The sequence below is a fragment of the Oncorhynchus nerka genome, linkage group LG3 (assembly GCF_034236695.1).
Source record: "Oncorhynchus nerka isolate Pitt River linkage group LG3, Oner_Uvic_2.0, whole genome shotgun sequence".
In the NCBI taxonomy this organism is placed as follows: domain Eukaryota; kingdom Metazoa; phylum Chordata; class Actinopteri; order Salmoniformes; family Salmonidae; genus Oncorhynchus; species Oncorhynchus nerka.
This window is the reverse complement of record NC_088398.1, coordinates 30,054,133-30,081,751: the sequence shown is the minus strand read 5'-3', so window position 1 is coordinate 30,081,751 and position 27,619 is coordinate 30,054,133. Positions and strand designations below refer to the sequence as shown.

The 27,619-nt window shown below is 42.3% G+C and overlaps 3 protein-coding genes across 3 annotated transcripts in view; 2 read left to right on the top strand and 1 right to left on the bottom strand.

The window, feature by feature from the left end:
• The window catches only part of LOC115106503 (ubiquitin carboxyl-terminal hydrolase 45-like), a 49,465-nt gene extending 42,364 nt beyond the window's left edge, over positions 1–7,101 (bottom strand). The window contains exons 1-5 of the mRNA XM_029629305.2: positions 6,829–7,101; positions 5,654–5,762; positions 4,798–4,967; positions 4,499–4,599; positions 4,088–4,188 (exon numbers count right to left, since the gene is read on the bottom strand). Of these exons, the coding sequence (XP_029485165.1) occupies positions 4,088–4,188; positions 4,499–4,599; positions 4,798–4,967; positions 5,654–5,756 (475 nt within the window). The 5' untranslated portion in view covers positions 5,757–5,762; positions 6,829–7,101. The remainder of the gene's footprint in view (positions 1–4,087; positions 4,189–4,498; positions 4,600–4,797; positions 4,968–5,653; positions 5,763–6,828) is intronic.
• Positions 7,102–8,633: 1,532 nt separating this feature from the next.
• tstd3 (thiosulfate sulfurtransferase like domain containing 3) lies at positions 8,634–13,947 on the top strand. Its single transcript, XM_029643593.2, has 4 exons — positions 8,634–8,878; positions 9,062–9,247; positions 12,666–12,825; positions 13,435–13,947. Exons 1-4 carry the CDS (start codon positions 8,752–8,754, stop codon positions 13,490–13,492), a joined length of 531 nt encoding a protein of 176 aa, XP_029499453.1. The 5' UTR covers positions 8,634–8,751; the 3' UTR covers positions 13,493–13,947.
• Positions 13,948–20,838: 6,891 nt separating this feature from the next.
• LOC115115100 (glial fibrillary acidic protein-like) lies at positions 20,839–27,619 on the top strand. The gene is made up of 11 exons (XM_065006130.1): positions 20,839–21,059; positions 23,630–23,789; positions 24,239–24,388; positions 24,590–24,709; positions 24,801–24,896; positions 25,504–25,638; positions 25,752–25,862; positions 26,038–26,148; positions 26,351–26,475; positions 26,608–27,153; positions 27,314–27,619. The coding sequence occupies exons 1-11, from the start codon at positions 20,839–20,841 to the stop codon at positions 27,405–27,407; spliced, it is 1,869 nt and encodes a 622-aa protein (XP_064862202.1). The 3' UTR covers positions 27,408–27,619.

Genomic DNA, 27,619 nt, shown 5'->3' with positions numbered 1-27,619 from the left:
AAACGGCAGCTTTTCATTTCAGTGATGTCAACAGTTAAGCCATAGTGTGGCCGTGACCAACATGAATGGGGAGGTCATCACAGCTTCCGTCAACTTAAAACACACCTCAGTGCGTCTTTTAATGCAGAAACATTCTGTAACAAAGCTTTGGACATTCTTGAACCTGAAGCAAACTACAGCAAATTATTAGTTGACATATTTGCGAAGCAATACCGGTTATTACACGCAACATTCTCAGAGGATTATTTTACTGATACGGAAAATGATGGTTAACAATAGGGATGTAACGACCAATAAACATTTGAACCGGGTACTGATGCGTAAGATATGAGTGCAGCACAAACCGATCCAATTTAAGCATGCATCGGTCAGAAAACCGATTCAAATGTTAAGAGTCGCCTTCACTAATGGATGTTTTTTACTCATATTGTTGTATTCCAAAAATGATTTCTTTGTTGCGACTGAACTGTTGCGTCCTCTCCTTCAGTTCAGTAGCCTACCAAACTTTTATGCATGTAAGTGCATATGACTGTCAGCTAACAACTGTGCACACTGTGCTGTATTAGTTGAGTGACAACCATTGTAGATTGTTGGGTTATTGTTACCAAATGCACTGCAGACAATTGTGTTTTACCGGAGTTGTGTAGCCTGTGGAAGCAGCAACTCAGATCCGACTGCTGATTGGTGTTTTCAATCATTCAGATTTGATTTAGATTGTTCAGGTTCCTCATAAGAAATAGTTTTGCTTTAAAGTGTCAGTGTATTTGGTCATTTTTACATGAACAGGGTCATTTCATAAAGGACAGCAATCATTTCGTATTCATTGGTCTGAGCTTAAATTCCAAACGGTCTAAACCAGGGTTCCCCAACTGGCACTCCCAAATAAATTCTGAATATTTCTTTCATTAAAAAAAATGATATACATTATTTTAAAATCTCAGACCTGAGATGCAAAAACTCCCAAATGCAATGTACCAAGAAGGAAGTTACAATATCTAAATAATGCAAAAGTTACATTTTAACCTAATTCATGCGGAGAGAGAATGCATGAGACAATCAACTAAAAGCAGGCTGCGGGAACATTTTGTTGTGCTGCTGAAACGTAAAGCTACAACCGCAGTGATCAATAGGACGTGAACAGTGCCTGGTGCTGATAATATAGCTAACATGTTATGCAAGTGTTGCACAGCAACATATGGAGAAAAACAAAACAACAACGAGTAATTGATTTCAACAATAATCTTCATTTTAATTTGACTTTACAAAACAACAAGAGTGCTTTAATTGGAGTCTATTTCTTCCCGGGCCTATGCCTATATAAAATAACTTAACTGGCTGAGGTAGGCTTAAACTGAGGCTTTACAGCATCTTTCACAATCATTTTTGTTGTTGTTGTTGCTTAAATGTGGATGTCAGGTGAGATGGATGTGATTTTGACCTCAATTGACTTATGTGAAAGCCGGTTCTTGTCGTGAGTCTATATTGCGTGAGGTTATATTGCGTACATAGAAGAAAATGAGGACTAATACAGGTGCAAGTCGATCCAAGCATTGTTAGCACATAAAACGCGAGTATCTTTATTGTGCTGTATTCCTCTGAGCATGCCACCCAAAACGCACACAAGGACTCGGCGTTCCTGAGCGCATCCCTGATTTGGCTCGATGTCTGGAATTAATTCAGCTCAGTTTGAATTGCGGCCTCATCCAGAGAGGCTATCGTTTTCTTAGCAAGGGAGGAGTATTGTCCACCTGGGCGGACTGTGAGAGGATCAAGTACAAATGCAATATCTTCGGGCATGCTGTAGTCTTCAAATCTGGTGGAGAAGTTGTCCCTCGGCTGCTTGATGAAAGCTTCCATCACCTCTGTGACTATACTGCTGCCTGGTCCCACTGCCTGTCGTTTCTTCAGTGTGCTGAAGTCTTCCATCACCTCTGTGACTATACTGCTGCCTGGTCCCACTGCCTGTCGTTTCTTCAGTGTGCTGAAGTCTTCCATCACCTCTGTGACTATACTGCTGCCTGGTCCCACTGCCTGTCGTTTCTTCAGTGTGCTGAAGTCTTCCATCACCTCTGTGACCATACTGCGGCCTGGTCCCACTGCCTGTCGTTTCTTCAGTGTGCTGAAGTCTTCCATCACCTCTGTGACTATAATGCGGCCTGGTCCCACTGCCTGTAGTTTCTTCAGTGTGCTGAAGTGCAGTAGCCTTCCGGATGACAAGTCCGGAAGGCTACAAGTTTTTCCCACCATGTCCATGACAGTTTTCCCTCTTCCTTGTAACTACAGATTTAACCTGTTTAAGTGACAAAATATGTCCGCCAAAAATGCAGTGTGTGTAGCTTACAGTTAAGGCTTCAATGTTTCTGCGTCTGGCCTCTGTCTGGGGCGGGAAGGCCACTTTGAAAGTTCCATGCTTAGATTTATAATGACGTCTGAGATTTAATTATTTCATTGCAAAATAAGACACACTGCTTGGCATTGGGAAAATACGGTAAGATGAACGCATATCTCCTTACATTCTTCCCTGAAACTTCCATTTTCACTATCCACCTTTCTTTTGATACTTTTTGAGAGCGACATATTCTCTTGCGACCAAGCTAATTGTTCTGAACAAATGTTGACGTTAGAAAAAGTAGTGTAGTCTACAATAGGCTCCGTATACCTGTTTTCCCCCACCAATCAACCCACAGAGAAAGACTAAAATAAATGAAGAGGGTCATGGTGATTTTATGAGCGTAATCAGATCAAAATTATTATGTTATTGTCACTGAATTTATTATGTACTAATCAGATGTGTTAAAAATGTTGTTCAATTCGTAGTGTAGGCCAATTAATTGTGCTAATATTATATACAAATTATGTTCTGGCCCGCAGACTTAGCTCAGAAACAAAAATTGGCACAAGGCCTAACCTAGTTGACGAACCCTGTCTAAACCATTCACTTTCAAGACAGGGTAAAATCCAAAGCTGCATAATATTAATTGGCTAAATACCATGCTAATTTCTAAATATAAATATTGACATAGTACTAGCTCAAAACATGTTGAATCTGTAAAAATGACAAGTTAATCAGTGGGTGATGTCATTTCAGATAAAAAGTTGGGGGGGACAAAAAGCATACATTTCCACCACCCCTAATCTGATAGTGGGGTGGTAGATGCTCAGTCTGGGCTCAACTGCCTATACACACACCTTTGACATGGTCTCTCACACACACACACACACACACGGGGCCACTCAGCGTAGAGAAGTAACCGCAGACAGATCCAGATCAGAGAGGCCCAGTCCCTGAGCTCCCTTCAGCAGCAGATATTTAAATAGAAATGTGTTCATGCAATACATTTTAGTGCATCGAATCGCATCACATCATTTTGTTCCCCTAATCAAACCGAAACGCACAGAATCGTTTCAAACTAAAACGTATCGTTCCGGGATCATATCGGAGCCCATGCAGCTCGATGCGTATCGAATCTTTCATGAAAGAAGAGATCCACATCCTTAGCTAACAATTTTATGGGCCACAGTTTCAAAGAAAAACGTGTCTGGATTCTAGAATCCAAAAAGCCTTGGCCACCAGGGGGAGTTGGTGTGTTGCACTCAACACCACACCTTCAGGTGAACATCAATGGAGTTACAGGCACCAATGTAAGTTTATAGAGGAGAAGAGTCTCCACAGAGGGTTTCTGCATTCAGTAATAACCTATATCTCTATGTATTAGCACATATTGTAAAAACCAATAGCAATTGCACTCAAAATACATAGAAGTGAAAGGAAGCTGAAATTGCTTCTTGGAAATCTAGCCTCTAGCCTAGAAGATAGAATAGTTTTTTTGAATAGTGGTTCTCATTTATTCAATTCTTCAGCTTTTCATTCAGTCCAGCCCCTTTGTCAAGGCCAAGAAACGTCAATAATTCAATTTGAAAAAGAAGTGTGAGTTGTAGCAGCACCTTGTGCGGCATCACTGTTTACCCACCCTTTTTCATTTCAGGTGGTAGGTAGCCTGCTGTTCTCTTGGTCTACACATAAATATACCTCACATGTATCACCTTTCATTGAGTGGCTGGCCTTGTCAGGTGTTGAACGTGTTACCTGAGGCTGCCTTGACAGAGTGCTTTTGTAGGAAGTCCAGGGTCTGGGCCAAAGCCTTCTTATTGCAGTGAGTGGAGAGCTCTTCGTTACATTCAAAACACCTGTGAACAAATTGGAGAGAGAGCGAGAGAAAAAGCAACAAACACAGCCATCAGCTTACTGATATGAAATTGTCATTATTTTAGGTGGTGTGAATAACTACCGCTCACAACATTTACTGGAGATTCTGAGGCAAAATGTAGGCAAAATGTAAATATTCAAATAACTTTTCAGTTCAAGATCCTCTGCCTACAGTGAAGACAAAGGGATAGTGCTACATCAGCCTATTTGGAATGGCAGAATGGCTGTAAAAAAAAATGTTGTCGTCCTGCTATAATCTGTACATTCCATGTGTTGCTGTAGGGTCCTCACCAGGCCTTCCAGGTCCCGAGGCTAACGGTGATGCAGTGGGACTCAGGGTGGAGGGTTTGGTGATGCTTGGTGGAGTGCTGGCTCTCTGACTGGCTACAGCCCTGTGAAAGGGGTACAGATCACTGGATCACCATTTCTTAGATAGGCTACCACCATCCATACTCTTTGCCGGTCAGATTGTTACAAATAAAACGAACAGTGTTTCATTTCCGAATCAAGTGCAGCAATTCATACATCAACATACTGATAGAACCTTCATCCTCCCACCTTAGATAAAATATTTCAAAGTCCAAGCTCACCTGGAAGCCGCACTTGAGGCATACGAGGATGTCGTGGCCACTGGCTGGCTCTCCATCTATCATAGTCCTTTCCCTCAGGCAATCTGAACACATCGACCACATGCTCGAGGTCACCGCCTTCTTGACTGAGCTCAGGTCCACCGCCTTGCTGACATGCTGGCAGGTCAGCCCTGAGGTGCAAGAAGTCAACACATTGATGTTGCTCGCTAACCCAGCATCTACAAATCCATTAATGACCATGATTTATAATAGATGTCAAATAAAGGCATAATCTGAACTACATGAGTCCCCTGCCATAGATTTAATCAGACATGATTGGACTATCCATTACTAGAGCAGAGACTTTTATCTCCCTCACCAACTTTAAACATCTGCTCTCTGAGCAGCTAACCGATCGCTGCAGCTGTACATAGTCCATCGGTAAATAGCCCACCCAATTTACCTACCTCATCCCCATACTGTTTTTATTTATTTACTTTTCTGCTCTTTTGCACACCAGTATCTCTACCTGCACATGACCATCTGATCATTTATCACTCCAGTGTTAATCTGCTAAATTGTAATTATTCGCCTACCTCCTCATGCCTTTTGCACACAATGTATATAGACTCTTTTTTTCCCACTGTGTTATTGACTTGTTTATTGTTTACTCCATGTGTAACTCTGTGTTGCTGTCTGATCACACTGCTATGCTTTATCTTGGCCAGGTCGCAGTTGTAAATGAGAACTTGTTGTCAACTAGCCTACCTGGTTAAATAAAGGTGAAATAAAAACTTTATTGGGTCAATTAAACTTTTTTAGGCAGCCAATATAGAAACATGTATTTTTTTCATCACAACAGGGAGCATGATCTTACCGCTAACTTCGTCCGACGACTCCTCATCTCGAGGCTTCCTTGGCTTGTTAGTCCGCTTAGTCATGCCGACGACTTTCAACGAGAAGGGATCCTTTAGCCGCATCTGTAGCTGTAGATTGGAGAGACATAGGAATATCAGTACCACTCTGGGGTTTAAGCAGTGCCCAAAACTGATCGGGCCAAGAGAAAACATTGAAGGCAAATCTAAGAGCTTTGCTGCATGATTTAGTATAGGGCTGGGCAACTCTAACCAACTCAGTGGCCTTGTGATTTGAGTGTCCACCTGAGATTGGAAGGTTGGGATTTCGATCCCTGACCGAGTCATACTAAAGACAGTAAAAATGGCACCCAGCATTAAAGAGATAGATTGGGAGTAAGGACCTGCAATAGACTAGCATCCCGTCCAGGGGATATACTTGTTCATTAAGCTGCCTCACGCTACAGAAACAGGAGATCTGCTCTTATGAGCCGCTCCAACTCGTGCAAGGTTACTTACTTACTGGGCATCTCTGGCATTGACGGGATGCTGTATGTGCAGGCTTATTCCGCCCAGCCCAACACAACACCAGATTCAAAGAATCACATAGTCATGGTCTTGAATGGCCGCCACAATTAGAATTAGTTGAATATAGTGTGGTTAAGAGCTGTAGAGAGGCAAGACTGATGATGCCTGGCCTCCAGACTGAACTAACGTTTGGAGGGCACAGTCACACACACAATAATCTAAACGACAATAGCTGAAATCTTTTGTTCTGTAGAGATATCGACAATGGTTCATTCAACTAATTTATAAAGTCACCAACTTCAACAATGATGCAAACGCAAAAGCATCTGACACAGCTCTATTTTGTAGAAGGCCATAGCTACAAAAACAGACAATACTTTTAATTGTGTTTTACAAATCTATTTTAACTGGGTTACACTTAATATAACAATATAAAACCAAGTCAAGCCACCGTGACGTTTAGCTAACGCAACATGACAAGTTAACTAACGTTACAGGTAGCTAGCTAACAGTTACTAGTACTGTCAAAGGGGTCGCCATATAGACTAACGTTAGCTAGCTAAGTTAACTTGGGAGTTCGTGGTTTTAAACGCGTTTTGATACTAGCTGGCATACCACATTGCCCCTGATGATTTAAAAAATATGTTGTTGCTAACGTGAAACAACTCACCTATTTTCTTTTTGCCCAGAAACTGGCCAATGAGCTAGCAAGTTAGCTATCTAGCTAATATGTCAACACACTGCAGTGTCGTAGCTTATTTCAAACGATTGAGAACTGTATTGTATGTCATACAAATCAAGAAACTCGAAAGTCCACAGAATACTTGTAGCTAGTGTTCAAAACGCTAAATACAGTTTCAGTTATAAACTTGACTTTCTAAAACGATTGGGGACATCGAGAACTACCAACTGAACCCACAAAAAGTCAAATTGGTGAACTCAACATGTGACGCAATATGGTGGCTCGTTCAGGTTAAACACAGCTAGCAGGAAAAGCGAAGTTATGATGGTAGTAAAGTAAATTATGGAGCTATATTCTTATGACAATGTGTATGTTTGTGTAAACTTACGACAGATTTGATTTGAGAAGTGCGTTTTACTGTCTTTGGTGTGATATGTACACTCCGGTGCACGCGCAATGTTGCGCATGCCAGTCAGAAGGACGGCACTTAATTGTTTTGCAGTTGAACACGTTCTGGGATTGAACGATTTTGCATCTGAAGAGGTACATTTAGCTAAACCTAACCCTTTTCCTAACCTTATCCTCATTATCGTAACCGGCCACGTTAATTATACTAAACGGCTACAATTAATTCTCATACGCTGCTACATTAGTTCTCTTAACCTGCTATGTTAATATTTGGTTATTCCGATATTCATTACAGTTTAAAATGTTCAACAAGTAAACATTCTAAATAATCAACTATTCAATCTATAAGTAATCAATTAAATTAAAGCAAACCAAATGATCATCCAATCAAACAAAAGTAAAGAGAAAAAAAAGCAAAGAAATCAATGAATAAAAAAAAGGAATGAGACAAATCTGCCAGTCAATTCAGTTCACAATGTGTCTTTGGGGAGGGGAAGGTTGAGCTGGCAGTTGCTGGATGAAGGTGGCAATTCTGGTTGGTCAGTGCTGTGTCCAGGGTTGATGCTGGTGTTGGGCCTGGGAAAAGGAAAACATGGGTTGGTGTTGGGGCCAGGTTAGAAATTGTGGTGGTATCAATGTTGGAAAACCAGGGGTTGGTGTTGGGACTGTGGTTCTCTGAGAAAACAGGAACCGAGCACCGGGAACTGGGGCCGGGTCGGGATCTGTAGAGGGGAGGAAAGACAACCTGAAGAGCAAGCAGACACAAGGGAGCCCTAGACCTGGAGGTCAATTGTGGCACTCCCCTGTGGTCTGCATGCTCCGGGTGAAGGTCTGGTGTTTGTTCCCTCCGACCTTCGTCGGGTGGTCTGGTGCTGGGACCGGCCAATGGTATCTGGATTGGTGCTGGGACTGGTTCTGGATCTGCAGAGGGGAAGAAGAACAACCTGAGAAGCAAACAGGCACAGGAGCCCTAGACCTAGGGGTCAGTGATGGCATTCCCCTGTGGTACGTGTTTGAATTTACGCCCATAACAGTACGCTCGCTCCGGGTGACATTAAGCCATGGTGCACCTGGCTATGGCTGGTCTAACCAGTAATGGAGTGCTGATCATCACTGTTGATCCACCAACTGATGTTTTTTTGCAACGCCCACTTTCAGGCACACTCCAAGTATGCAATTACCCATACGTTCTCTGCCTGAGTAGGGTATTTTAGTTTTTGAAGGACTGAAGGGTTAGGAAAGTATATATTTGTGTTACTTTTTTAGTTGTTGAAGTGCGTGTGGATCAATGTACATTTTCGCCTTCTGTGTGGAGTTGAATTTTCTTTTGTAAACATTTTACCCCCGTCCAGTTGGTGGCGCAATAGACCTTTTGAGTGTTGTTCGTCATAAAACCCAAAGAAGAAGAAGAAGAAAACGACAGTGCTGTCGCAGTCAATACACTAGTGTCGTTTTGAGTTTTGTTTTGAAACCTTTGATTTAGTTTCATGTGTAAATATTGACATGGCTCAGAAAGCTTGTTCGAGGCTTGCTGCAGCTATTCCATGGCTTTTGGCAAACCGAAATGTCATTCCAGCCTCACGAAGAGCGCTGTCAAACACATTCGGTACTCACTCCCGATGTGCATCATGTAAGTCTGCTTGGCATGGGTTGAAATGAATAACCAGTCTTAAGGCACTGTAATCAGCGTAGTTGAAAACGTGAGGCTTAATTGTAAAACTTTTGTAGTGAGTCTTTTACACTATTAAACTCATTCAAAATGTGTTTTTTTTTTCTGCTCACTAGTAAACAACCGTTGTTTTATATCTTTCAGATATCCATGCCACCCACAAAGTGTACGTGTTACGTAGTTTCAGCTCATCCCCATTGCCAGAAACTGATGTCTCTTACGAACAATTAAAGAAACTACTCGCTACCCGAACAAGTGTGGTAATAGATGTCCGGGAGCCGTGGGAACTCCGAGAGTACGGAAACATCCCGGGGTCAATCAACGTACCTCGTGAGTTATCCTTTTCATTATGACCTGTCTCATGACATAAACCTCTAAAGAACAAATCTGCATATTGTAAAATGTGCTGCAACATGGTACAATAAGACGTAGATGAGTTTGATCTGAAGCCATTCTTGTGATTGTGTTTTTGCTATCCATTGTAAATAATGTTTGTGGGCCTATGTAGCCAAATTACATCTCAAATCAAATGTTATTTGTCACATGCGCCGAATACAACAGGTAGACCTTACAGTGAAATGCTTATTTACAAGCCCATAACCAACAATGCAGTTTTAAGGAAATACCAACAAAAAAAGTAACAAATAATTAAAGAGCAGCAGTAAATAACACTAGGGTACCGGTGCAAAGTCAATGTGCGGGGGCACCGGTATTGAGGTAATATGTACATGTAGGTAGAGTTATTAAACAGAGAGTAGCAGCATAGAAGGGGGGGACAATGCAAATAGTCTGGGGAACCATTTGATTAGCGGTTCCGGAGTCTTATGGCTTGGGGGTAGAAGCTGTTTAGAAGCCTCTTTGGGCCTAGACTTTGGCACTCCGGTACCACTTGCCGTGTGGTAGCAGAGAGAACAGTTTATGACTAGGGCGGCTGGAGTCTTTGACTATTTTTAGGGCCGTCCTCTAACACCGGCTGGTATAGAGGTCCTGGATGGCAGGAAGCTTGGCCCCGGTGATGTACTGGGTCGTTCGCACTACCCTCTGTAGTGCCTTGCGGTCGGAGGCCGAGCAATTGCCATACCAGGCAGTGATGCAACCCATCAGGATGCTCTCAATGTGCAGCTGTAAAACCTTTTGAGGATCTGTTGACCCATGCCAAATTTTTTTAGTCTTCTGTGGGGGAATAGGTTTTGTCGTGCCCTCTTCATGACTGTCTTGGTGTGCTTGGACCATGTTAGTTTGTTTTTGCGATGTGGACGCCAAGGAACTTGAAGCTCTCAACCTGTTCCACTACAGCCCTGTCGATGAGAATGGGGGCGTGCTTGGTCCTCCTTTTCCTGTAGTCCACAATCATCTCCTTTGTCTTGGTCACATTTAGGGAGAGGTCCTTGCACCACTCGGTCAGGTCCCTGACCTCCCTATAGACTTTCTCATCGTTGTCGGTGATCAGGCCTACCACTGTTGTCATCAGCAAACTTAATGATGGTGTTGGAGTCGTGCCTGGCCATGCAGTCATGAGTGAACAGGGAGTACAGGAGGGGACTGAGCATGCACCCCTGAGGGGCCCCTGTGTTGAGGATCAGCGTGGCGGATGTGTTGCTACCTACCCTTACCACCTGGGGGTGGCCCTTCAGGAAGTCCAGGATCCAGTTCCAGAGGGAGGTGTTTAGTCCCAGGGTCCTTAGCTTAGTGATGAGCTTTGAGGGCACTATGGTGTTGAACGCTGAGCTGTAGTCAATGATTAATGTTCGCACATAGGTGTTCCTTTTGTCCAGGTGTGAAAGGGCAGTGTGGAGTGCAATAGAGATTGCACCATCTGTGGATCTGTTGGTGCCGAATGCAAATTGGAGTGGGTCTAGGGATTCTGGGATAATCGTGTTGATGTAAGCCATGACCAGCCTTTCAAAGCATTTCATGGATTCAGACGTGAGTGCTACGGAGCGGTAGTCATTTAGACAGGTTACCTTAGTGTTCTTGGGTACAGGGACTATTTGGGTCTGCTTAAAACATTTTGGTATTAGACTCGGACAGGGAAAGATTGAAAATGTCAGTGAAGACCCTTGACAGTTGGTAAGCGCATGCTCGGAGTACACGTCCTGCTAATCTGTCTGGCCCTACGGCTTTGTGAATGTTGACCTGTTTAAAGGTCTTACTCACATCGGCTGCAGATAGCGTGGCATGATCACACAGTCGTCTTGAACAGCTGATGCTCTCATGCTTATTTCGGTGTTACTTGCCTTGAAGCGAGCATAGAAGTTATTTAGCTCGTCTGGTAGGCTCGTGTCACTGGGCAGCTTTCGGCTGTGCTTCCCTTTGTAGTCTAATAATTTGCAAGCCCTGCCACATCTCACGAGCGTCAGAGCCGGTGTAGTACGTTTCGATCTTAGTCCTTTATTGATGCTTTGCCCGTTTGATGGTTCGTTGGAGGGCATAGTGGGATTTCTCATAAGCTTCCGGGTTAGAGTCCTGCTCCTTGAAAGCGGCATAGAGATGCTTTAGCTTAGTGTGGATTTTGCCTGTAATCCATGGCTTCTGGTTGGGGTGTGTATATTTTTCCCTCTGGTTGCACATTTAACTTGGAGATGGAAATGAGGTAAAACTGATTTAAGTTTCCCTGCATTAAAGTCCCCGGCCACTAGGAGCGCTGCCTCTGGATGAACCTTTTCCTGTTTGATTATGGCGGTATGATCATATGTAATTAGTCATGCTTTTTTATATGTTCTATTTTATCTGTAAATCCACCAATGAAGTCAAGCCTCAGCCAGACATGATTACAGACACCTATGTGTGTCCTTTCAAACTACTGTATACATGTGCACTTTGTGATGGGGGTCGTAAAAGGCCACTCTTAAATGTGCAGTTTTGTCACACAATGCTACAGATGTCTACATTTTAAGGGAGTGTGCAATTGGCATGCTGACTGCAGCAATGTCCACCAGACCTGTTGCCAGAGATTGTAAAGTTAATTTCTCTACCATAAGCTGCCTCCAAAGTTGTTTTAGAGAATTTGGCAGTACGTCCAACCGGCCTGACAATCGCAGACCACATTGTAACCACACCAGCCCAGGACCTCCACATCCGGCTTCTTCACCTGCGGGATCATCTGACCAGCCTCCCAGACAGCTGATGACACTGAGGAGTAGTTCTGTCTGTAATAAAACCCTTTTGTGGGAAAAAGTCTGGGCCTGGCTCCCAAGTGGATGGGCCTATGTCCTCCCAGGTCCACCTATGGCTGCGCCCCTGCCCAGTCATGTGAAATCCATAGATTAGGGCCTAATGAATGTATTTCAATTGATTGATTTCCTTATATGAATTGTAAACATAGTAAAATCATTGAAATTGTTGCATGTTGTGTTTTTATATTTTTGTTCAGTGTATATATAAACTCGTGACCCGCTGTGTTATCCTGATGGAGACAGCTTCGCTGTTAAAACGTTATTAAATTATTGCATCTGCACTCCTAGTGTGTGCCGCTCACCTTTTCTTTTACAATATGATTTTCTGGCACAAAAACAAATACATTTCATAGCAAACAAACACTTTATGATATGGCAACTTCTAGTAGCTCTCGTGGACTTCCACCAACCTCTTTGACATTCCTAGGACACTGTTAGGGACGTAGGCTACTGAAAGAAGATTTGCAGATAGAGATGATAAATATAGGACACAATCGTGTAAAAAAATAAATAATAATCTGCTCTTTATGCCTCAGTTCTGTTGTATACTGTTCTTTTCCATTCCATTGCAGTGGGACAAGTGAACCTTGCCCTCCAGCTGAACCCTGAGGAGTTCAAGGAGAAGTATGGTGGAGACATGCCCCAGCCGACAGACCACATTGTCTTTTCCTGCCTGGCTGGGATCAGGAGCCAAAAAGCCCTAGACCAAGCCGTCTCTCTAGGATATAAAGAGTGAGAGACTGCATTATCCACACACTACTATTAGTACCATACTATACATTGCAGGCCTATATCATATTGACATAAAATGCATAGGCTAGAGATAACTTCTCACTTTAGAGATTTCCTCATGTCATGCTTTTTCATGCTATAGAAAATACAATTCAGCTCTTGACTTAATTTTGTTTAAGGCCCATTTAGGGAACTCCCTGTTTTATTTCACTTTATTACACAACAGTGCTTTACCCAGCATGCCCAGCACCATGGGGAAGTGCCACATACAGTACCAAAACATCTTATCAAGTACATGGAAATATTTATTTTTTTATGCTGTAGTTGTGAAAAACATGGACTGTTTCATTATATCAGTTTTTATTTAACCTTTATTTCACGAGGCAAGTCAGTTAAAAACAAATTCTTATTTACAATGACGGCCTAGGAACAGTGGGTTAACTGCCTTGTTCAGGGGCAGAACGAAAGATTTTTACCTTGTCAGCTTGGGGATTCGATCCAGCAACCTTTCGGTTACTGGCCCAATGCTCTAACCACTAGGCTTCCTACTGCCCAGTTTTATAAACATTAATCGCTCACTTATTCTCTTCTTTTTCTCTCTCTTTCTAGTGCACAACACTATGCAGGTGGATGGCAAGATTGGGCAAAATGTGAACAGGAAAGCTGATTGTCTGGGAGGCTCAAGAATTGTGCCATTCTTGAAAGTCATTTTGCTTTATCATACCAGAAGTTTTAATGTTTTATTTAATCAATCAAGATTGAGCTGACATTTCAGATTATTATGGAAGGTAATCCATAAATAGCCAATTTTGCTTTATATCATTAAAGAGGGAATGTACACAGCAAATTGACCACTGTTACCTGTTGATTCAAGAGTGAAATTGACAGTGGTTTAAAATAAACCCATTGTTGGGTGTTAATAACCAGTTTCAAGTGTGATTGTGTCCGTTTCTCTGTGGAACATAAACATTACCATCAAATTCACACCCGTCATTATCTTATTTCCCAGCATGCTCTACTGCAGCAAAAAAATAGGATTGTTTAATAGTGTTTTTGCCTGTACATTGATTCATTTCAATATCTTATGCTACATAAAGATAAATAAACAAATTCAATCAGTTAGTTTGATTTATTGCACCTGTTACTGAAATGGTTGTTCCAGGTTAAATGGTAGTATCCTTTTATTAATGTTCCTAACCCTAACAGTCATTCTGAATAAAGGTTCCAGGTGAATAAACATTCCAACTGTTGGATGTCCTAACACTGGCTAGATTCGAATAGGAATTCACTTGGCTAAGTCCATAGGACTGAAAATGAACAAGTTCAACAACCATGTCTTGAAAATGAAAAAATTCAACAACCACTAACACATTCTGTCATGGGTGGTAACTCTACAATTCACTTCAAAATACAAGGCACACTGGAAATGATATATATTGCCATGGATATTATTAGCAAGCCATGCTAATATATCCTCCAAACACCAGCTTTGAGGGCATTATCATTTGTATACAATGGGTTACCAACATTCAAATAACGATTGACATATTTTCATTAAAAACATGATATTGATGAATTTATTCATACTATTAATTATTCCATGAGATATAGTCCGACACACATCTAGGGTTACTACCCAAGTCGGCTGGTCGTTCGTTCTATCGGTTCGGTTGCCAGAGTATCGACCCAGTCGTTAAGTCCTTTTGTCTATGGATGCGACCCAGTCGTTCATTCTAAATGTTCCGTTGCCATGATCGCTGAAGAGCTTAGTGACTTTCAACATGGCACCGTCATAGGATGCCACCTTTCCAAAAGTTCTGCTAGACCTAGAGCTGCCCCAGTCAACTGTTGTGCTGTTATTGTGAAGTGGAAACGTCTAGGAGCAACAACGGTTCACCCACGAAGTGGTAGGCCACACAAGCTCACAGAACAGGACCGCCGCGTGCTGAAGCACGTAGCGTGTAAAAAATCTTCTGTCCTCGGTTGCAACACTCACTACTGAGTTCCAAACGGCCTCTGGAAGCAACGTCAGCACAATAACAGTTCGTTGGGAGCTTCATGAAAAGGGTTTCTATGGCCAAGCAGCCGCACACAAGCCTAAGATCACCATGCGCAATGCCAAGCGTCGTCTGAAGTGGTGTAAACACGTTGAATCACGCTTCACCATCTGGCAGTCCGACGGAGGAATCTGGGTTTGGCGAAGGCCAGGACAACGTACCTGCTCGAATGCATAGTCCCAACTGTAAAAGGAGGAATAATGGTCTGGAGCTGTTTTTCATGGTTTGGGCTAAGCCCCTTAGTTCAAGTGAAGGGAAATCTTAACGCTACAACATACAATGACATTCTAGACGATTCTGTGCATCCAACTTTGTGGCAACAGTTTGGGGAAGGCCCTCTCCTGTGTCTTCATGACAATGCCACCGTGCACAAAGTGAGATCCATTCAGAAATGTTTGTCGAGATCGGTGTGGAAGAACTTGACTGGCCTGCACAGAGCCCTAACCTCAACCCCATCAAACACCTTTGGGATGAATTGGAATGCCAACTGCGAGCCAGGCCTAATCACACAACATCAGTGCCCGACCTCACCAATACCCTTGTGGCTGAATGGAGGCAAGTTCCCGCAGCAATGTTCCAACATCTAGTGGAAAGCCTTTCCAGAAGAGTGGAGGCTGTTATAGCAGCAAAGGGGGGACCAACTCCATATTGATACCCATGATTTTGGAATGAGATGTTCGACGAGCAGGTGTCCACATACTTTTGGTCATGTAGTGTATTTGCTCTCTCACCAGGCCACTGTTCAGAAGAGATAGCTGTGAAACGTTAGCCAACTAACGTAATCACTTCAAACTGAAGCTGCAATGACAGCAAACCAACTCCATTTTGTTTTTTTCTATTGATATTTCTTTGTATATATCCATAAACATTGTGCTGATTCATGATTTTGAATGGATGAGAAATGCCTCGTCCTTACCCCGACACGTTCAGTACTTTGGTACAGCTGGAGATCGAATTTCAATATTGAAACAATGTTGCAAATGCTGGGGATATAGACAGCAAGGTTAAAACAAATATCTGTGGTTGAAAACCAAATGCTAGTCTAAAAGAAATGGGAGATAATGTCTCCATGCTTTTTACAGTGTAGATCTAGTGTATAAATTGTGTGGCTGATGAGACAGTGGATTGCACAGTCAGATGGAACAGAGTAACTTGTGGAATAGACTCTGGCTAGAATGCAGTTTTAACCAATCAGAATCCAGGATTAGATCCACACGTTGTATAAGTAATCAACTCCAAATGATAAGGTTTTTATTGGTGGAGTATGTCGCTGTGAACCTTGTACTTTGTGCAGGGTACCGTAGGTAGCTGATATGGTAATATGGGATATGTTTTGGCTTCAGATTGTACCTGAGCTGCGTTCAGCAGTGCATTGTGACACATTCAGATAGAAATATTGTGACACATTCAGATAGAAATATATTGTGTAGGACAGACCTGATTCTCTGTCTGCTTATCCATCAGTCTTACAAACACTATGATCTGGAAAAACAATCAGGCCTTAAATGTCTGTACTAAAATTCTCTACCTGGTACAGCCAGAAGAGGATGGGCCCAACCCTCTGAGCTGTATTTTTCTCTAGGTTTCTTCCTAGGTTTTTTCTGTCTAGGGAGTTTGTTCTGGCCACTGTGATTCACTTCTGCTTTGCTTGCTCTTTGGGATTTTGGCAGGTAACTGGTAAAGCACTATGACAACTGCTGTTGTAAAAGGGGCTTTATAAAATAAACTTGATTGACATGCAGAATAAAGAATGACATCTATTCGTGACATTTCTATCTGCAGCGTTCCACAATGTTTGCCTACTCAAAGTGTTCCAGGTCTCTGCTGTCAAGTAAATATGAGCATTGGTGAATACAACATGCTGTGTTGAAGGCTAAGTTATTGGATATAATATACTGTAGATAGGTAGGTTGTTGCTGCATATACTGATCAAATACACAATATGTTATTTAGCTTCTGTATGAAATAAAATAAAAACACATTGATTTGAAATGTCTCTTAATTGTCAAAAAGGTTTTCTGAGGATCGAGCAGTGGAAACTAGGCAAAAATCTATAACAAGGTACAAAGAACATTATTTACTATTATTTACATGTTCTCATGAAATTAACAGACACGGCCATATGATATGCTATATAACTGAATTAAATTAGGATATTTGTCTGCTATGAAAAAGGTATTGGTAACTTAATCCCTGCCATGTAGAAAGCTGGTGCACTGGGGTGATATACTGTATGTAATAACCACTTGAAATAACCAATACCTCTCCATATGAATTTGCCACATAACCTCCAGGAGGCATTCACAAGTTCGTTTGTCATCAATGATAGATGTGTCAAGTTTTGTTGCCAAATTCAGCAGTCCTTGTACACAAGTACATAGCCACAGGCATCTATTCACCTCGTGGTTCTCCACTTCATCCAACTAAAAAGAAACACCATAAACACATTCCAGGTCCCAATAACGAGAGGCAGATCTTTTAGAATGGCTTCAGAAGCAGCAATGTCTGTGTCTTCTTCATTTTCCCGGCTCAACATTCTCTGTTTAATTACTTTGCCATCTTGAACTATCGTATGACCAGGTTTGGGGCCAATGCCATTTCAGGAAGTAAATTGTCATTCCAATTACACATTTTTCACATAGACATCCTTTGAGGCAAATTGGAATAGGAATTTCAGTTTACTTCCTGAATATACATGGAATTGACCCGCACCCTGTTCATGAAAGGGTACATAGCCAAAAACAGAAAGTAAGAAATATTTTTGGACAAGTAATTTACAGTGCCTTCAGAAGGTATTCGTACCCCTTGACTTATTTAACATTTTGTTGTGTTACAGCCTTAATTAAACATTGATTAAATAGATGTGTTTTCTCATCTAGACACAATATGCCATAATGACAAAGTGAAAACATGTTTTTTTTATTTTAGCATGTTAATTGAAAATGAAATATCCAATTTACATAAGTATTCACACCCCTGAGTCAATACATCTTAGAATCACCTATGGCAGCGATTACAGCTGTGAGTCTTTCTGGGTAAGTCTCCAAGAGCTTTGCACACCTGGATTGTACAATATTTGCACATTATTCTTTTAAAAATTCTTCAAGCTTTGCCAACTTGGTTGGTGATCATTGCCAGACAGCCATTTTCAGGTATTGCCATAGATCTTCTAGCAGATTTAAGTCAAAACTGTAACTAGGCCTCTCAGGAACATTCAATGTTATCTTGGTCAGCAACTCCATTGTATATTTTGCCTTGTGTTTTAGTTTATTGTTCTGCTGAAAGGTGAATTTGTGTTCCAGTGTCCATTGGAAAGCAGACTGAACAAGGTTTTCCTCTAGGATTTTACCTGTGCTTAGCTCTATTCCGTTTATTTTTATCCCCCCAAAAACTCCCTAGTCCTTGCTGAGGACATGCATACCCATAAAATTATGCAGCCACCACGATGCTTGACAATATGAAGAGTGGTACTCAGTGATGTGTTGTGTTGGAATTGCCCCAAACAACACTTTGTATTCAGGACCTAAAGTTTTGTCTTTGCTAATTTCTTTTGAGTTTCACTTTAGTGCCTTATTGCAAACAGGATGGATGTTTTATGTTTTCTATTCTGTACAGGCTTCCTTTTTTTCTCTCTGTAATTTAGGTTAGTATTGTGGATTAACTACTATGTTGTTGATCCATCCTCAATTTTATCCTATCACAGCCATTAAACTCTCTTTTATAGTCACCATTGGCCTCATGGTGAAATCCCTGAGCGGTTTCCTTCCTCTCCGGCAACTGAGTTAGGAAGGACGCCTGTATCTTTGTAGTGACTGGGTGTATTGATACCATCCAAAGTGTAATTAATAACTTCACCATGCTCAAAGAGATATTCAATATCCGCTTTTTTTTAACCCATCTACCAATAGGTGCCGTTTGTGAGGCATTGGAAAACCTGGTCTTTGCGATTGAGTCTGTGTTTGAAATTTACTGCTCCACTGAGGGACCTTACAGATAAATATATTTGTGGAGTACAGAGATGAGGTAGTCACTAAACAGTTATACTAAACACTATTATTGCCCACGGAGTGCATCCATGATACTTATTATGTTACTTGTTAATCAAATGTATACTCATTAACTTTTTAGGCTTGCCATTAAAAAAAGGGGTTGAATACTTATTGAGTCAAGACATTTCAGCTTTTAATTTTTAATGAATTTGGAGAATGTTCTAAAAAGATAATTCCACTTTGACATTGTGGGGTATTGTGTTTGTAGGCCAGTGACACAAAATCTCAATTTAATCCATTTAAAATTCAGACTGTAATACAACAAAATGTGGAAAAAGTAAAGGGGTGTGAATACTTTCTGAAGACACTGTATATCTCTCTATATATGGCTCCGGCACCCTTGTGCAATGGAGCGAGTATGTTATGGATGAGTGATGTCAGAGTTTGATTAGATGTTGAACTGCGCTGGTGGGCATACTTAGCTTCTGTTCTCATCACTGAGATATGCAGAGCAGACTCCTCCACATCCCACACGCCTGCAAGCTCTGAGGTAAATGGAAAGAATCTTACCAATGGAAAATTCAGTGAATCTCTCGTAAAAGTGTTGACACCCTCACACAATGTTACAATTTTGGAGTTTTTCAGATCAGGCAAAAGGCCTATAGGACAAGAGTCTGTATTTGAGGTAACACTTTAATATGTGATTATTCTTGTCAATCAATACCCATTGTTTCGCTGTACTTAAAGGGGCAATCTGCAGTTCAAACAACAACAAAGCCTACACTACGCCACTGTTTTGGTAAACAGCTGAGAGATGGCCCCTTTATCGTGAATTGTTTTACTGCTATATGTACAGTATAACAATGAGTATTCATTACCTACACTGTATGTACAATAATTATCATAGTAATAACACTGTAAAATAAAGTGTCACCATTTTTTATATTTTTATGATTTTGGCAGTGGCTCAAGAAAATTATGGGCGGGAACCATAATATCCTGAGTATAGCACGTAGGCCAGCAGAAGGTTTGCTATCTTCTATATACAGTGCTGGCCTAGTGTAGCTCATTCGAGAAGCCTGACTTCAGTGGTGCATAGGTAGTAATAGGGAATACACATATTGATGCTGTCTTTACAGTATGTACTTACTGTCTATTCTTGTGAGTATGTTTGGGGGTTTTTGTTTGTTAGTGGTCAGTTAGGATCAAGGCAGTATCTTGTCAGGACCATGTCTATTTGCTGACGCCCTGGCCGGCTGAGTGGCCTTATAGGTGTTGTAGTAGGAGCTACTCCCTGTCCAAACCAGACTATCATTTACTCCATTCACATCCTTCTGCCACATCAAGCGTGAACTTCAGACCAACCCCCCTGCTTCTTCATTTTCCCTGATTCTCTCTCAAGCAGTTAATTCCATTTTCTTTCTTTTTTCTTCCTGCATATCCTTTATTTCATGTTAAAAAAAAACAGACCAGACTAATAAGTACTAATTTATGTCAAATCTCAGGCAGCCCCTTGTCCTGTCCCTCTGAAGCCAGCCTGACCTCATCGGGTCACCCCCTGGCCCTGTGCTCTGCATGCAATTAAAGCCCCCCTGCCCCATCGGAGCAGATTACATCAGTGACTGCTGTTGGACGCACCTACTGCCTAATGGGCCCTGCTAGCGCTGCCTCTGTTCTATCTGCCTTTCTGTTTCATAGCCCCTATTCAGCTCCTCGCAGGGTGCTGGCAGATGTCTGAATGTCATGGCAGGTCTGGCCCACTGTGGTGCTGAGGTTAGAGATTCCAGAGGTCTTGGCTCATGTGTTGGGTTGGGCCAGGCCATGCCTTTGGGCTGGGCTAAGCCAGGCCGTGTGGACTATAAAGAGTCTCAGGCGATGGAGCTAGTGCACATCAAAAGCAGCAGAGGTCCCATAGGTGCAGACTGACCAACTCCAGAGAACAAAAGCAAACCCGAGCTACCGCCAACATGAGTCGCAGCCCTGAGAGGATTTCGTCCTACCGACGCCACTTTGAGGACAGCAGCAGCTCATCCTCCTACCAGGTTAGGGTGTCCAGCCCATCCCCGACCCGGAGAGTTAACCGCCACCAGTCAGCCAGCTACTCACCCAGTGCCGGAGCCAGCAGAATGCAGGCCCAGACCATGGGCAGAAGGACCGTCTCCACCTCACGTAACGCCCGCATGGCTGGGTAAGATGCTCACTCCACCCTGTCCACCAAGTACACTAATAGCCTTTTCACATAACTAAGCCAAACTGAGCTGTACTGAGCTGGCCTGGTTCTGCATCCACCGTAGTTGCTAGGGCTATACCAAAGATCTTTATAACTAACCCAAGATAGAGCAGAGCCTGCAGTTTCCAATGGGAGCAAATTAATCATAGTGGGCAGAACAAGCAAGGAGGTGGGCAGAGTCAAGCTTGAGCTAGCGAGATCCTACTGGTGCATTTTAGCATTTATTTGCATATTTCAGGGAACGCCTACTCTCTGAAGTGCTTATGTGCAATACCGTAACTCAATTGGCCCATGCACTCCTTCTAAACAATGCCATTTTTACAAATTGGCCAAAGGATAAAGTCTACAAAACGTGGTCCACTCTTTTTGTTACAGGTTCTAGTTTTGGAAACAGAAAACTGCATTAAGATCAAATGTTTCATTGAGGAGAAAATTTGTAGAATGTCAAAGAAAAGTGGTTAGAGCGTTGGGCCAGTAACCGAAAGGTTGCTGGATCCAATCCCCAAGCTGACAAGGTAAAAATCTGTTGTTCAACCCCTGAGCAAGGCAGTTAACCCACTGTTCCCTGGGCGCCAAAGACATGGAAGACAACCCGCTCTGATTCAGAGGGGTTGGGTTAAATGTGGACACATTTCAGTTGAAGGCATTCAGTTGTACAACTGACTAGGTATCCCCCTTTCCCTTTCATCGCCATATTTGGTAGTGAGTGGAAACGCCGACCGGATGCTACACATTTACACATCCTGTGAAATATCTGATTCATTGTCCAATCTGTGGCTTTACTCAAATGTTCAAGCCCAGTAAGGCACAGTATGGTTCGGTTTGGCATAGTAGTGGGTAATAGAGGTTATATAGATACAGCTGATAAAATATAGGTAACATCTTAAAGAGAGAGTGCGAAATTACACACTGCTGATACACCACAAGTATTCTATTTGTGAATTTACAGAAAGCGACTTGTTACATTACCACCAAAACACAGGCAGTTATTACAGTACAAGATAGATGATATGTTGCTGTCAACAGTGTATGTACCTTCCCTCCTCTTACTGCTCTTCTGAGGCTATAAGCCACTTTGTCTCCTTACTGGCAGATGACTCAAAGACTTCTTCCTGACAGACATAACACATTGAATTCTCCTTCACTCTGTGAAATACATTTTCCCGTCTAATTGCGCTAGAGACAAGCCTGTCTTTCAGAGTTGATAGGCAACCTTTATTGTTATCAAGCAATTAAAAACCCCATCAAGCAAATGAACTCTTAGATAGTGGAACCACAGAGAATTTATAATCCACCACCTCTCCCTCTCTTACACAAACCACAGTTGTAATTGTTTCTTATTGTGCAGCACTAGCCTATTTCTGAATGTATTTTTGATGCAAGTCGAAGGCATCAGTTGATTAAAACGAATAGAGAAACTTTTAGTTGTCAAAAAGTAAGGCCTGTGTCAATTTTCCACATAACTATTAGCCTACAGGACTAACATCTAAATAATTTACAACTCTTTATATTATTGTGAATTTTAGGTTTTAAGGATCAATAAATAAATAAGTAGGTAGGCCTAAACACTGGAAGAGACTAAATTCAATACATTTCAAAAACAGCAAAATAGCTCACATCCATGAGAACAACATACATTTTATTCAAATGAATTATTTTAATTTGTAACAGCTGTAGGCCATAGCTGTGGGATTTGTGGGTGCTGCAGCACCCCCTGAAAAATCTGGATTTTAAAAATCTATAAATTACGGTTTGTAAAAAAAAAAAAAGACAAAAAAGTTGTATAATTAAGAAAAGTATTTTGCAGGATTCAATAGTTGGAAGTGTAAGAGTTGTTGCCCTGTCCCTTTCTCTGCGATTGTCATTCTAATGGAATCAATAAAGAACAAAACCCTATTCATCAAACGGTGCAAAGTTATTTTTTTTTACCTTTATTTTACTAGGCAAGTCAGTTAAGAACAAATTCTTATTTTCAATGACGGCCTAGGAACAGTGGGTTAACTGCCTGTTCAGGGGCAGAACGACAGATTTGTACCATGTCAGGTCGGGGATTCGAACTTGCAACCTTTCGGTTACTAGTCCAACGCTCTAACCACTAGGTTATGGGAAATACACAAACAAATAACAAATAACATGGAAAACAACCACTTTTTGTGAAGTATTAATTGATCATCTTTACAAACTACTTAATGTCAATGTACATTACTGTATTGTATTGTATTGTTGTTGTTTTTATCACAAAAAGTAGTGCACTGGGCCTTTAATAGTCCAGTATTAGCGGATGGATATAGACGTTTTCAGCCCAGCCAAAACATTGTTTTGCATCTGACATCAGTAGGAACAAATGTGGCACCTGGAAATTAATAAAAGATTGTGACAAGCCATCGATCAACCATGTGGCTCTGATATGACATGCAAGTGGCAATAACATTTAATGTTGACGTTATGTCTTGACGTTCACAGAATAACAAAGTGATGTCAGTTATCTCCAGGTCAAGCGGTGAGTGTTGAACTGTCTGTCGTTTTAGCGGGAATGTGGGAACATTGGCATGTGTGGGCTATGGCAACGGGGCCCCGGTGGACCTGGACGCATCTGCTGCCGAGAACAAAGTATTCCTCAGCACGCGCAGTGGTGAGCGGCAGGAGATGGTCGTATTGAACGACAGACTTGCTGTTTACATTGAGAAGGTAAGCACTCACCACGCTTTGCTCACACACAAGGCGCACAGACGAATTGACGCAACATATGGGGATGAACTTGCTGTTTTTGTGCCTTTCATATTAGAGATAGCCAACTTTCTAGTAAGCCATAGCCTATACATAGCTGTTCTTCACACGTGGATGTGCTATTGTGTGTGGGTTCTGGCCGGATACATTGCCTCAGTGCCACAGCCAATATTCTTTAACATCTGTGCGATATTCTGCCGCCCATAAGTAGAGGAACAATGTTTATTTGATGGAATTTGTCTAATTAGACTACGCTTGCTTGAGTGTGCCATACAGGCATGTAAGCCTTCTGGCTGTGGAGACGGAGTCGCTCATTATTCCCACGTATTTGGGCAGCGAGCATATTCAAGTGAGGGGCCCTGGTGAATTTGATGATAATTCATACCCTGCCATTGTCATTCTCTTAAAAGGTTCGGTCCCTGGAGCAGCAGAACAAGTTGTTGGAGATGGAGATTGACGGCATCCAGAACCGGTTCGTGAAGCCGTCGGGCCTGCGCAAACTCTATGAGGATCAGCTGAGAGATCTGAAGAGGATTGCAGATCAGATGAGAATGCAGCGGGTGAGACGGAATGACTTAATCCACAGGTCATCACCGTCACCTTTTTTATTGTTTACCTCGCAGAAAACAGAAAACACACACACAGAGGAGGAGAGGGAGAATTGGAATGAGTCCAATATGGTGACACGGCTGACACAGCCAATAAGTCATTATCGGCTTGTTACCTTTATACCACAGGTTAATATGTGTTTTGGTTTACAGGACCAAGCCTTAGCTGGCAAAGAGGCCATGGCAGGTCAACTGGAGATAACCAAAGTCAAATACGAGGAAGCAGTTGAGCTGAGGAGGCGGGCCGAGATGGAGATCGAAGCATTCCGTCCGGTGAGAGGCTGTTTAATCACTGTTAGCCAAAATTGCCTAATAAACATCAACGTGCCATTGATGCCATTGTGTGCGGCTATATGGTTTTCAGGATGTGGACAGAGCCACCTCTCAGCGCATCGCCCTGGAGAAACAGCTCGAGCAGTTGGAGGTGGAGATTGAATTCCTTCAGAGGGTGCACAAAGCGGTAGGTCGCGTTATAGCGCACACTGATTGATTTGGACCGACCTATACCAACTCTAGCTAATGGACAAAATGATAAACAGTAAATCAAGGATAGTTGAAATCACAGCTTCCTGTGTTGATAACTGGAGTTTATTGGGATGGAGTACTTTTAACTCCATTAAGAGTAACCAGAGAAAGGGAGTTAAATCTATGGAGTTTTCCACAGATGTGGGAGGGGCCCCATTGTCATTTTTCCCAGCATGCTCTGTTGCAGGCAGATTAAAAAAATAAAAAAATGTTTCAATATGTGTTTTTGCATGTACATTGATAATAAACACACATTTTTTTCTAAACAAATCCAATCTGTAAAGAGTTTAATTAACTCTTGCGATTTTACTGTGTAGGCCTACATCATCTTTTTTATTTAACGAGGCAAGTCAGTTAAGAACAAATTCTTATTTACAATGACGGCCTAGGAACAGTGGGTTAACTGCCTTGTTCAGAGGCAGAACAACAGATTTTTACCTTGTCAGCTCGGGGATACGATCTAACAACCTTTCGGTTACTGGCCCAAACCTCTAACCACTAGTCCCCTTTAACCATTTAATTGAACCTTTTTTCTTTCTCAGGAAATTGAAGAGCTACTGAAAATGATATATGCTGCCCACTCCTCAGCCCAGAGCGCTTATGACCTCCCCGACATCTCAGGCGCTCTCAAACAAATCCAAGCTCAGTATGACGAAATTGCGGCAAAAAATTTACAGGTAGGCCTATTTATAATTAGCTGGAGTATATACATACAGCAGTCATTCATTTCAAGGTGTGAATGTGTTTCATGACCTCAGAATATGTGTTTCATGGCCCCTACATGTTATAGGAAATGGATTCCTGGTATAAAAGTAAATTTGAAGACCTGAACAACAAGACGACGAAACATGTGGATATAGTTCGAAGTGTCAGGGAAGAAGTTGCTGGCGCCAAGAAGGATGTAAGTTAGGCTATTTGATAAAGATATTCCTACATGGTTGTAAAATGTGACACATGAACTATTATTATCAAGTCTATATCCAAATAAGAGTTGTAGCCTATGGCAATGGATATTTTCCTCAATCAAAATATGAATGAAAAAGACATTTGTATTGTATTTTTCCTAACCTTTGAAGATCCTAAACAAAGAGCGTGGCCTGGAAGCTTTGAAGACCAAGAATGAGGCTCTGGAGGCACAAATTCGTGAAGCACAGGAAAAGTACAAGAAAGAGCTGGAGGACCTTCAGGTGAGCACGTTCGATCAGAAGGTGGGAGGGTCCAGTTATTCATGAACGTTACCTCAGTCCGGTTTACTACAGAACTCAACCATTAAATATCTGAATTGATTGTACACAAATCCAAGTAGGGTACATATGAAAGGTTGGTGTTAAACCTTTCATCTGTAGCCTACTAAGGTGCAAACTCAAGCTGGCTCTTTTGACGTCACAGGCAAGAATTGAGGCCCTGAAGGAGGAGCTGAAATCCACCAAGTCTAAAATCGCTCTGCACCTGCGTGAATACCAGGACCTTCTGAACATGAAGATGGCTCTGGAGATTGAGATCACAACTTACAGGTGAGGTTTAGTGCAATGGATTTAGATAGGATCATACAGAGCATGTAAATAACCTTTAGAAGAGCAAATTTGTGGTAATGTCATATATTCTTGATTCTGAACCATTGATACGACTTTTCTCTGTTTCCATAGGAAGCTGATTGAGGGTGAGGACTTGCGACTCACAACCATGGTTGGGACCATGTCCATAATGAGTAGCAGCTCAAGCTCCATGAGTGCTGGGATGAGTGTGGGCATGGCTGGAGGCATTGGACCTGGAGGCAGTGGTGGAGGAATGGGTGGAGGAATGGGTGGAGCTGGAAGCTTAGGTGGAATGGGTGCTGGAGGGATGGGAGCTGGAGGCATGGGTGCAGGAGGCAGGGGTGGAGCTGGAAGCATTGGTGGAGGAATGGGAGCTGGAGGAATTGGAGCCAAAGGCGTGGGTGCTGGAGGCGTGGGTGCTGGAGGCGTGGGTGCTGGAGGCCTAGGAGCTGGAGGAATGGGTGGAGGTATGGATGGTGGAGGAATTGGTGCTGTAGCCAATGGTGCTAAAGGAATGGGTGCTGGAGCCATGGGTCCTGGAGGCAATGGTGGAGGCATGGGAAAAGGTGCAGGTGATTATGGGTACGGCGCCTCCATGGAGTACTCCCACGAGGAGCAGGCAGTGGAGATGACGGAGAGGAGGACGGTGCTCATCAGGTAAAAGTAACCTGCACTTAAACAATAATGTAGGTTTATCATTGACCATTGTTAGGACAGAACATTGTTAGGTCAGAATGTTTAACACAATGAAAATTGTTCACACCGTGTCTTTGGTAAAGAAACTTATTCAACCAGGTAATTTTTTTATTTCCCTTAGAACAGTTAAATCGGAGGATGAAACACTGGAAAGTGACACAAAGGAGCAAACCTACATAATCTCTGGCGCTGCCGACGACTCGGACGAGGAATAGGCGTAAATGACCATGTGACCTCCTCTCACCCCTTAACCCCTCACGCCCCTGGAGCTTTGCACTGACGGCTCATGTCTGGTCTCTGACCTTTGACCAAGACATGAGACCATGAATGACCCTGCAACCTAGTCAAGCAGTACCCTTCAGCTCTTGTGATGTGCCTTTGAACCACATATTCAGAAACTCTGTGTGCCTTACACAGCTACTCAACA